The sequence below is a fragment of the Crinia signifera genome, chromosome 8 (genome assembly GCF_055691185.1).
Source record: "Crinia signifera chromosome 8, ASM5569118v1, whole genome shotgun sequence".
NCBI lineage: Eukaryota > Metazoa > Chordata > Amphibia > Anura > Myobatrachidae > Crinia > Crinia signifera.
In genome coordinates, this window is record NC_139224.1 from 3,188,621 (window position 1) to 3,201,258 (window position 12,638).

Genomic DNA, 12,638 nt, shown 5'->3' on the forward strand with positions numbered 1-12,638 from the left:
TACATTGCACATTTTAGAGAAATGTAATGACATCATCTCCAAGCGCCAGGCCCGCGGTGATCCCCACCGGGACCACTGATCGCCGTGCTGGGGACAGCCCAGCACCAAGGTAAGCTGCTGGGCTGCCCCTTAGTCCCCGTGCACCCCTCCAGCCATCGTCCTGGAGGTGAATGGATGCCTCACACCGGCATCCATTCACCTCCTCCGCTGCTGTCTGCTGAATATAGCAGACAGCAGTGCAGGCTGTCTGTGCCCCCCTGTCCAACCTGCGGATGCTGCGGCCCCCCATTGATGTAAATGGGAGCCGGTTCGGATGACCCAGTGTACCCATTTACACCGACTGCCCTCTACCCAGGTCATAGTCATGTTCTACCCAGGTCAGGACCTGGGGAAACGGTCGTTTGGTCGACATTAGGTCAACAACACTAGGTCGACATGCTGAAAGGTCGACATGGTTTTAGGTCGACATGGAACAAGGTCGACGTGGTTAGTAGTAGTAGTACGTTTATTTATAAGGCGCCGCAAAGTGTCCGCAGCGCCGTACATAGCAAACAAAAAACAAATGACAAGGTAACATACAGGGTGTGTTGAAAAAGTCAACGTGGTTACAGGTCGACGTGGTTTTACGTCGACATGGAACAAGGTCTACATGGTTATAGGTCAACATGAGGAAGGTCGACAGGTCATAAGGTCGACATGGGGATTTTCACTGTTTTTTGAGCCGACATGTGCCGACAGGCGGTATTTCATGCCCTACCATACACTAGGGCATGCAGTGAGATTATAATAGTGTGGCAAGCGAAGTGAGCCACTGTGTCCGAAGCATCGCAAGCGATGCGAGGGTCCGATTTCACTTCCAACTGTGTTGACATTCGGGTCAAAAAACAGCGAAAACCCCATGTCGACCTTATGACCTTTCGACCTTCCTCATGTCACTCTAACGTCCATGTCGACCTAAAACCACGTCGACCTTGTTCCATGTCGACATTTTCCCATGTCGACCTAGTGACTGTCTGACCAACGCTTGTCTGACGAACAATCCAGTTCCCAGGACCTGGGTAGAAGTCCCGTGTAAAGGGACACGGCATGTCCCATTTACACTGCCGCTGACCGGGGTCTGACCCGCTGAAGACCCGGGGTTTTGCGGCGGTGTAAAAGGGGTATTAATTTTGCTCGTTGCCAAGGGAGACTAAGTTTGCTTATTGCCAAGGGGGATTACATTTGTTCATTGCCAAGGGGGACTAAATTTGCTCATTGCCAAGCCCCCCCCCCCCCCCCAAATGAAAGTTAAAAGAAGGCCCCCTCCCCCTCCAAATTAAAGTTAAAAGTACTACACATCCCAGCAAACACAGATCTAGTAAAAAAAAAAAAAAAACATGTGCACTGCCTAACTAAAGTCTGTGTGTCTGTGAGAATGTGTGTTCATACTTCTACACAACTTTCTGTGATACTGTACTAGTAGAAGATGGTGAAGCAATCCTGCAATGCCTCTGCTGAGTCTGCTGTTGACCTCCTTCAGGGCTTCAAGAAGAATCTAGATCTGCACATGACACAGCAGCAGCACAAGCAGGCTTGTTTTTCTATTCACTCACAGTCTCCAATTAGAAGAAAATATCTCAGCTGCCAAAGGTGGCAGTGCTGAGCTCAAGCAATGCATTGTATTGTATGCAACGTAAAACGTAACTGATCCGGATCCCCATTTTGGGATCGACGGCTCCCTCGTTCTTTGAAGTGGACCGTTCAAAAGAACCGGATCGTTCGCGAACGACCCATCTCTACAGAGGTAGCCGTCAGGGCGCGCTGAGTACCCCTTCGGTTAACCCCCACCTCCTATTAATGACTTAATAGGCAGCTGGAAATTTCCAATTAATAATCAGATCTACCGTAATCTATGCGATCTGAGGCGGATAAAGGCCCATACACACCAGAAGATTATCTGCCCAATCTGGTTGGCTGGAATGAAAATCTGGACATTGCTGGGAACAACTGTTTGCTCCTAAACCTGGAAAATGGACAAGAACAGTCATCCGCATACAGGCCCATACACACTAGACGATATTGGCATCAATCTCGTTCAGAAAGGGGCTTCTGAGTGATATTGCTGGCAATATCTTCTAGTGTGTATGCCTGATATCTTCAACAATGCTTATTGTTACCGATATGGACATCTTCCGGACATGCAGGTCACATCTGTCAATATTGCTCATGCCATTTGCACCCATCGTTCAGTGTGTATGCACAATATCTTTCATGATCAGCTTAAAGGTCCGTACACACTGGGTGATGATGCCCAGCTTGTATGGACGGCGATGACCGCCGCTTAGCGCATACACACTGAGCAGCTTTACTCCTGCCCAGCGCTGTCAGCAGGGGGGGGGGAGGGGCGGCTTTGCATACACACCTAACAATATTGTTCGGTGATATCACCCAGCCCTGTGCTGAACATACAGTCATTGATGATAATGTCAGATTTTACTGCAGGAGGTGTTGTTAATGATATAGTGCAGTGGTTCCCAACCTTTTTTCTCTCCCGTAGCCCTTGATTAGGCTTTTCATTGATGAGTACCCCTCCTCTCAATTTAAAATATAGACAGTACTTAGCGGTATGTGTGTCCTTGTGCATGTCCTTATATTAATAGGAGCGAGCGGCGACTAGCCGGGAGAGACCGTAAACTATTAGTCTGCGCTCCCAATGCCATGAGATGCTACCATTGTCTTGCTGGTATTAGGATGGGGGCAGGGAGATAGCAGTGAAAGGATAAGGGGTGATAAAAGGGGGGAAGGTAAGAGAGAAGCAGGTAGTAGGCGCCTCCCCATGGGAGTAGACTTATACTTAAGGACAGGACAGGTAGGGGGAGGATCAGAGAGAGCAAGAGGGCACACCGTAAGGATTGTGGAGACTCACCAGCAGCTTTAAAGTTAAAAAGAAGCAATGGACTGTCCTAAGAGATCCAGAGAAGTGCGAGCGAGATTTAAGGGACCGGAGCAGCAGCAGAAGAAAGCAAGGAGGGCTCCAGCAGCAGGAGATCTGAGATCGGCGCCAGGAGGAACGGGCCGGCCGTGAGGAAGAAAGAGGCAGAAGACAGGACTCTAGCAGCGGGCAGCAGCGCCGAAGAGAAGCAGCAGCAGCCGGGACATACACACAGAGTTGGGTTGGAGCATCCCCAGGGCCGCACTCGCAGCCAGAACGCAGCCCGTCCCCTCCTTACCCGACTCCCAGCAGCAGCGGGCACCAGCAAGAACATCCAGAAAGCACCAGAGGAATGATCCAGAAATATTATAAGTATCTTTATTTATTGGCATTTGTATCCCTTCTTATTCTTTTACTTAATTCCATATTCAGCACCCTGCTACCATCTGATGTCACAAACTCCCAATGTCTCTCTTATGAATTCAATCTTTAATGCAGATAGAATTTTACCACATGTTTTATATTATGCTGGGTAACTTCCCCTAAGGAATAACAGCACCTAATAGAGTTTCACACCTATAACCTAACAGTACAGTTGGGATTCAGTGCTGAAGTTTTTTCAATGCAGACTTCTAGCAGTTTAAGGCCAAAAAATGAGTACTTAGGGATTTATTATTATACTCGCTGCAGCCTTTAGCAAAACAGCAAAGAATTAGGCCCAATGTTCAGGCAAGTTGCAAAAAATGTCCAATCCCCCCCTCCCCCTAATTAAATTACTGAGGGTTTGTTTACATGGCATAGCATGTAGATATCATGATAGAGGTATCCTTTCAATACAATCCATTCATCTACTCCTCCCACTAGGCAGAGCATACAATGGAGTCAGCAGGCTGCCTAGCAATGATAAACAAATGTATAATTTGCGCAATAAGACATTAATATGGTTATTATTATTATAGTTTTATTTATAAGGCGCCACAAGTGTTTCGCAGCGCCGTACAAACATGAAATGCATGATTACAGATGAGCGCCGAGTCGTGTCATTTCATATGTACTAGGGGAATGACATAGTTTTCAGAACATAATATAATATTGCTTAAGAGTGTTATTAGGATACGGCAAAGCATATGCTTAGATAGGCAGAATCCAAATATGGGAACGCATTGTTTTGATTTTAATGTTAAAAAATAATGCTGTTTAATGTTAAATATAATGCAAAATAAGGCAGGAAAATTAATTATGCAGTGCAATTTTCAGCGTGCAAGGCATCATAGGGGTATAATAGACAGTATTATAAATATGTTGCTGAATGGGGGAATGATATATGGTAACAGGTTAGATTAAGCTGCAGTCAGTAATATAATATGGTGTCACATACAAATGAGTAAGTTCATTGTTACGTGCATGTATGTACAATAATAATAATAGTACAGGATATCAATAAGTGAATTCATTACATTTGTGCATGATAAGCATTTTACTTCATATTAGACTGTTATATCTTTGGCAGATCCAAACTTACTGTTGCTTCCTGAAAAGCGCTGGGTTAATCTGCTGCTTTATAAAAAATCCTTTGCTGTTAGAATTCTGTTAAGTCAATTCATGCAATTGTATAAGAAGTAATGTATATAATTAGGGCACAGGGGTGGAACCATAGTTCTCACAGCAACTAAGTTTGTAAGTTCATTTTTTTTTTAGTTTTTTGTTTAAAGGGGTACATGCTTGGCCTTAGCAGGGAAGACCTATGCGCAGTGCACCTGCCAGCAATGTGGTGGCTATATCTTATAACCTTTATGCTAATACAAGGGATAACAGCCCCTTCTTTTGAAGCTTAGTACAAGTTCTCTTTCACGGTCATTTAGAACAAAGGTAATGCACTATTTACTGAACAAGCTTAGTCCAACAATGTCCAATGCCAACGGGGCTTAATGGGACATTACAAATTTCCACAGTACAAACTAACATGTTTTATGTCACCTCGCAGTGCAACACTTCCTCTTCCACCTGCAGATGCCTAAGGATCGGAGGGGGCGGGCAGGCTGATGACCTGGACAGACGCTGATGGTTCTTGGGGTTTTGGGGTACCTCGAGGGAGAATGGGGCGCATCGCAGTGGCCGCAGAGCTGGGACGAAGCAGGACTGACCAGGAACATGCTGCTGCTAGAGCTGTTCCCGATCTTAGTAGCGGTGGAGTTGTGGGGTAACAGGTTAGCCAACAAGGAAATAACCTTCTGGTATGACAGCCTGGGGGTGGTCCAGGCGGTCTATAAGCAAAGTGCCTCCTCCCCACCAGCGATCAATCTGATCAGGCATTTGGTATTGGTTTGCCTGCGGCACTACATTAACTTTTGCGCCAAGCACATCCCAGGGGTAGATAACATAATTGATGCCCTCTCAAGGGGAAAATGGGAAGCCTTTAGGGAGGCAGCACCGCAAACACAGCTGCAAAGGTTAACCTGTCCTCCTAATTTATGCAAGGTTGTCAATATGGCGTGAACAAGCTGGTGAAAGACTCATTAGTGCCTGCGGCAGGGAGAAGCTACAGCTCATGGCAGCAGCAAAGGGCGTATGCAAAGATGTCTTTAAAGCAGCGATGCTCAGGGAGGCATTCGCAACACCCTTCAGGAACTCATTGCAGGAGGAAAATGAGGACTCCCGGAACGGGGTCCAAGGGTGAGATACGGTGGGGAAGCATTTCAGTTCAGGAGCAGAGAAGAGCGTGCAGATGGTTACATATAGGTTCTAGATTAATAGGGCGAGGGAAGGTCACGGTGAGGTGGCGGGCTATGGTTCTAGGAACCTAGCGTTGGCGGAAGTACTGCGGGCCAGCCAAAGTTTGGCGCCAGGAAACGGAGGCACCCCAGAAGAGGGGGTGCAAGATCCAAGGCCTGGCGTCGGAGGGGGCAATTGGGGACCCCGGGCGGTTACATGTTTCAGGTGCGAGAAGGGGTCCCCACCCCCGGGCGGCTTGATTCAGTTACGTTGGAGGGCTGGTGGACCGCAGTGCTATCTTTGCCACCTAAGAGAGTAGGATTATATTGGTAATCTGATTAATAAATGTGACCTTTAATTCGCCATAAATAAATGACTCAGTTTGGTTATTCCAGGTGAAGGGGAAAGGGGAGGGGGAGGGGGCGCTTTATAGGTGGGGGTGCTTGGTCTGTTTAAGGTTAAAGGAATGGCGGGAGCATCAGACGCTCAGAGGTTTAATAGGAGCGAGCGGCGACTAGCCGGGAGAGACCGTAAACTATTAGTCTGCGCTCCCAATGCCATGAGATGCTACCATTGTCTTGCTGGTATTAGGATGGGGGCAGGGAGATAGCAGTGAAAGGATAAGGGGTGATAAAAGGGGGGAAGGTAAGAGAGAAGCAGGTAGTAGGCGCCTCCCCATGGGAGTAGACTTATACTTAAGGACAGGACAGGTAGGGGGAGGATCAGAGAGAGCAAGAGGGCACACCGTAAGGATTGTCCCACCCACCCACCCTTGGACGAAGAAGGAGCAACATCCAAACAGCATCTAGGTTACAGCAGAGATTGTCTTAACAGAGGCGGAAATACTGCGGGCCAGCCAAAGTTTGTCGCCAAGAAACGGAGGCACCCCAGAAGAGGGGGTGCAAGATCCAAGGCCTGGCGTCAAAGTGGGGGTTGCAATTGGGGGACTCCGGGCGGTTCTAGTTACAGGAGAGATTGTCTTAACAGAGGCGGAAGTACTGCGGGCCAGCCAAAGTTTGGCACCAGGAAACGGAGGCACCCCAGAAGAGGGGGTGCAAGATCCAAAGCCTGGCGTCGGAGCGGGCAATTGGGGACCCCGGGCGGTTACATGTTTCAGGTGCGAGAAGGGGTCCCCACCCCCGGGCGGCTTGATTCAGTTACGTTGGAGGGCTGGTGGACCGCAGTGCTATCTTTGCCACCTGAGCGAGTAAGATTATATTGGTAATCTGATTAATAAATGTGACCTTTAATTCGCCATAAATAAATGACTCAGTTTGGTTATTCCAGGTGAAGGGGAAAGGGGAGGGGGAGGGGGCGCTTTATAGGTGGGGGTGCTTGGTCTGTTTAAGGTTAAAGGAATGGCGGGAGCATCAGACGCTCAGAGGTTTAAGGAGTAGCGGACAGGAATCGTGCCCTTCTGTGTCTGCTCGCTGGTTGTGTAATGTCTCCAGGGTTCCCACTTACACCTGTAGGATTAATGCCGCTGCTTCTTCCACCTGTGTCAGCGGAGGACAGATGATTGCTGATGTCTGAGGGCAGCATGGGAAGCTCCCCATGGATTGCTGGTCAGGCAAAAGCACAATGAGACGCTGATGACGCTGAAGACAGAACCATAAGTGGCACAACATGGTTCTTCTCCATAGCAATGGGTCTTCTTCTTCTGCCATCAAAATACTTTTTTTCATCTTCCGCCATTACCAATATTATTTTCAAGTACCCCCAACTGGTCTGCAGAGTACCCCCAGGGGTACTAGTACCCCAGGTTGGGAACCACTGATATAGTGCATACACACTAGACGATATCCTTATCATGCATAGTGTGTACAGGGCTTTTCACAAACTGCTACACAGTGCAGCAGTCGCATACAGGGCCGCCAATAGGGGGGTGCTTTGGGTGCAGCTGTCCTGGGCCCTGGCCTCTGGAAGGGCCCGGGCTGCTCATTTTGCCCACCACAACCCTTGAATTTTGCCCTCCTCTGCGCTGAACAAAGCAGGTCCCGGAGCGCAGACTTATTCAACCCAGGACACCAGCAGCAAATTAAAATGCTGCACTGGCTTTTGAGCCAATCAGAGCTTGCGTACCAGCAGCTAATCAGAGTGGCTGCCGGTACGCAAGCTCTGATTGGCTCTCCAGCCAGTGCTGCCTCTTAATTGGCCGCCGTCATCCTGAGTTGAAAAAGCCTGCGCTCCAGGACCTCTGGGCTGCAGCTCAGTGGGGGGGGGGGGGGGGGGGGGGGGACGGGACTGGAAATGAGTCCTGGGTCCCAAAATTCCTGATGGGAGCCCTGGTCGAATATGCCTATTATGCCCCTTTCCCACTGCAGGCTTTACACGGTAAAATGCCGTTTTTTTAGCCTTTTTAAACGGCTAGAGCTGCAGTGGGAAAGCTCCAGGTTGCTTTACCCGGGTAACAAATACCGGTATTTGTTAACCGGGTAAAAAGCAGTGTTTTACCCGTGTAAGAGTTTTTGGCAATGGGAAAGGGTTTTAAACGGTATTTAGAAATAATAATAAAGGTTAAGAACATGATTGGTGCATGTGATGTTTTTAATGACAGGCAAGGTTTACTAGAGAGTTTAAACGTGTTGCTTTGTGGTTTACACGGGTAAGTGTGAATGGGACATTTACTGCTTTTAAACGGTTTTTACCGTTTAAAAGCTGCAGTGGGAAAGGGTCTTTGTGGCTCTTACCCGGGTAAAGACCCATTTAAAAAAAACAGGTCTTTACCCGGGTAGGCAGTGGGAAAGCAGCATAAGGGAGGTTTAGCGATCTGCCTCTTCCCCCACATCCCCTGGATCTGCCCCTGCCTCATGGCACCCCTCAGCATGGAATCTGTGAAAACGGCCCTGCAGCAATGGCCGATGCCTTGTTGGTGACAGATGTAAATGAAGGGCAGTGCATACAGAGCGTCCTGGAAGTGCCAGGTTCCAGGAGCACTATGAGCATGCAACCCTTGGCAATAAGCATGTAACTCCCTCACAATGGGCATAGAAACCCCCTGGCAACAAGCATGTAACCCCCTGGCAAAGAGCATGTGATCCCCTGGCAATGAACATATAACACCCTACCCATGAGCATAGTAATCCCTGGCAACAAGCAAGAAACCCCTGACAATGAGCATGTAGTCTGGCATTGAGTAAGAAACCCCTGACAATGAGCATGTGTCTGGCAGGGAGTAAGAAACCCCTGACAATGAGCATGTAGTCTGGCAGTGAGTAAGAAACCCTTGACAATGAGGGGGGGTTGCACCAGAATGTTTTTTTGTCATATATTGGCAATTAGAAAGAGGCTGTGGGACGTGCATAGCAATCAATTAAACGTAGTTGCCTTCTCTCCCGCATCCTGCAGTAGGTTCCGTTCAGTCCTTATTATTATTATTATTATCATTTATTTATATGGTGCCACAAGGGTTCCACAGCGCCTAACAATACATAAATGAGCAAAAACAAACAAATGAACAAATAATGAATTACAGTACAAGGCATCATGGTACAGTACACTGAATCAATTATTAGGGTGGCAGAAATATATATATATTCTAAGAAAGGCACATGAGGAGAGAGGATCCTGCTCGTTACAGCTTACATTGTAAAGGGGAGGGGCAGACAGACCGGGGTGACACAGAAGGGGAGGGGCAGACACACAGGGGTGACACAGAAGGGGAGGGGCAGACACACAAGGGTGACACAGAAGGGGAGGGGCAGACACACAGGGGTGACACAGAAGGGGAGGGGCAGACACACAGGGGTGACACAGAAGGGGAGGGGCAGACACACAGGGGTGACACAGAAGGGGAGGGGCAGACACACAGGGGTGACACAGAAGGGGAGGGGCAGACACACAAGGGTGACACAGAAGGGGAGGGGCAGACACACAGGGGTGACACAGAAGGGGAGGGGCAGACACACAAGGGTGACACAGAAGGGGAGGGGCAGACACACAAGGGTGACACAGAAGGGGAGGGGCAGACACACGGGTGACACAGAAGGGGAGGGGCAGACACACAGGGGTGACAGAGAAGGGGAGGGGCAGACACACAGGGGTGACACAGAAGGGGAGGGGCAGACACACAGGGGTGACACAGAAGGGGAGGGGCAGACACACAGGGGTGACACAGAAGGGGAGGGGCAGACACACAGGGGTGACACAGAAGGGGTAGAAGGTTAGGGTGAGAGATGGCTGGCTGTAATGAAGAAGTGGGTTTGAGAGACTGTTTAATGATTTGTAGGGAGAGTCTGATAGGGAGGGGTAGAGAATTCCAGAGATAAGGAGCACAACTGCCAAAATATTGGTGCCAGGAATGTGAGAAAGTAACCAGTTGGCAGGAGAGGCATAAATCTCCTTCTGCCATGCATTGTACTCTGGGGGGTTATTCTGGTTCACCAAACCCCACCTTGCAAATGGTTGGCTGCCACCACGCAATTGCAGGGCGACTTGCTCGCAGGGGCCTGCAGATGGATGTTATACAGTAAGGGCAGGAGGAACCTCCCACATCTTTCTATAGTCGCAGACCATCGAATGATGAGGAAGGTGCACGCATATGTGAGGTTGCTCTGAGCAACCTCACATGTGCGTACATGCTGGGGAGGAAATGGGCAGGTAGCTGAGATCCGGTGATGTCAGCTGCCCCCCCACCACCACCCGTCACGGCCTCATTAGCACAGGAACGCCCATGAAATGCTGGGCATTCCCATATGATAATGGGGCTGCACACGCCCCTCTCTGCCCCCTGCCCGCTGTGTTGGGTGTGTGCACTAACAAAACATCTGTCCTTGTGAGAACGCAGGCTATCTGCGAACGGACCTGAATAAGACCCTTAATCCCCCAATTCTTCTGATTCTGCCAGGGTTGCCAGTGCCACTAAGGACCTTTACAAGGACAGTGATTAACCACTCAGATTAGGAGTCTTTGCTGATTATCCCCTCTTGTGGAAACCCCAGACAGGAGAGAGACAGCAGAACAATGATCATACAGGGTCATTCTTTTCTCTGCTGGTGTGCACTCATCCATAGTGCGCTGCTGCTGTTCGCTGTAAGGAGAAGTATTTTCTCTAGTAATCTTTCTTCAGTTAAATACATTTGTTTAATTACAGTATCTGGTGTCCATAATTGTTTGACTAATGCTATAATGGTATTTAAAACAGCATATCCAATAATATACGTAGTTCCTACAAGTTGCAGACAGTCATTGTTAACAAAAAAATAGCATTCACTATACCAAAACATACTTCTATGCTTAGGGATGAATCACACAAGGTCAAATTGGATTTGGAATTTATTGCATAGGCATCACCTGAATCAGTGAGTGAGAAGAAAATAAATATCACAGCGACAACAAACCCCATATTGCAGACAGCAGTTAGTATCACTACTCACAAAACTTCCCAAAATATGTTGTTACTAATGTTTATATCGAAATATTTCACAACAACAAGTATGTAAGCATAGACACGCCCATATGTGGTCCTAGACACGCCCATATGTGGTCCTAGACACACCCATATGTGGTCCTAGACACGCCCATATGTGGTCCTAGACACGACCATGGCCCTTATTCTGGTTGGTGCGGTCGAGCCGCATATGCGGCTCCGACCGCACCAGACGAATCCCCGCCCACCCTACGGATCGCCACGGCCGTCCGTACACGGACGGCTGGCGATCCGCATAAAAATGGTGGAGGCTACGCCTCCACCATGGTGGGAGCTGCCCCCTGCATTCGATGGTCGTCGACCATCGAAGGCAGGTCCGCACGCCGCGGCAGCTCCCGCAAGCTGAGACCACACGGACAATCGTCCGTGTGGTAGCTTGTATGGGGGCTGAAAGCTGACATCCGGCGACGTCAGCTTTCCGCCCCCATGAGCTGCGTCATGCCCTCATTTCCATGCATACGCCCCGCGTTTGCATGGGAACGCCCATGAAACGCGGGGCGTACACATAGGGAAATGAGGGGATGAAGCCCCTCACGCCCCTATCCGCCCCCTTTGCGGCGGACGAAATACGTCTGCGGCGAAGGGGGCTGCACATGCGCAGAATGACCTCTGCGCATGTGCAGAGTAAAAACATCGGCGGTACGGCCGCACGCGGGCCGTACCGATCCGATCAGAATAAGGGCCCATATGTGGTCTAGACACTCCCTTTTCGTAGAGTCTGACATGGCCCTCAATGGCGCATCCTACTGTAATCTCCCTGATTCTAGTTTCAAAAGTAAGCAAGTATGTAATCAACCAATCATATTCTAGATAATATTTTTTAAATACTTATATAAAATGATAGCTATAATTTAGTACGTTGATATGGGCAAAACCCACTCTTGACATCTTCAAAAAGTTAAATGCATCTCCTCATAGTATTATATCGGCCAATGGTTGCCAGATCACTGCACTTAACTTAATATTATGTATGAATATATTTTAAAATATAAATAAACATAGAATGAGTTTTTGGAGATAAGGAGCCCATACACGCTCCGTTCGGTACTTAAATAGTACACATCGCATCGCGGAGCACAGAATGGAGCGTGTATGGGCTCCTTAAGACGTATCTATGATGCATGATGGCAGATTAACTATGTAAAAAAATTGAAACTGTTCCGAAAGCAAGAAAAACATTTACAACATCCACATAAAATTCAAGATGGAGTGCAATAAAGGGGTCAGGATTCTGACGTCGGGCTAATGACTGTCGGAATCCGGACTGTCGGTCTGTTATACCACACCCCAATAAAGGCAGAGAAAAACAATACAAATATTAATATGGAAATGGATACGTCAATGGAATAAAAGTCACTTTGTGCCCTTCTTGTCCATCTCCGAGAATGCAGTCCACATGTCTTTGAAGTCCAAAGTGGAGCCTGTCATTCTTCTGAAGATGTCTTTAATGTCATCACAGGTGGTCTCAAAGTGAGTGGTGGCATCATATGATTGGGAGATAAAAATCTGTAGAAAGACAAATGACTGACAATTGTATAAATCGGTTCCCCATGGAAGGTAGAGCGGTGCTAGGGCATTTCATTAGAT

General features: G+C 48.4%; 1 protein-coding gene across 1 annotated transcript in view; it reads right to left on the minus strand.

Moving 5' to 3' along the window:
• Nucleotides 1-11,254: 11,254 nt before the first annotated feature.
• LOC146025633 (rab GDP dissociation inhibitor alpha-like) overlaps nt 11,255-12,638 on the minus strand; it is a 49,107-nt gene continuing 47,723 nt past the window's right edge. The window contains exon 11 of the mRNA XM_083155590.1: nt 11,255-12,557. Coding sequence (XP_083011716.1) covers nt 12,405-12,557 — 153 coding nt within the window. The 3' untranslated portion in view covers nt 11,255-12,404. The remainder of the gene's footprint in view (nt 12,558-12,638) is intronic.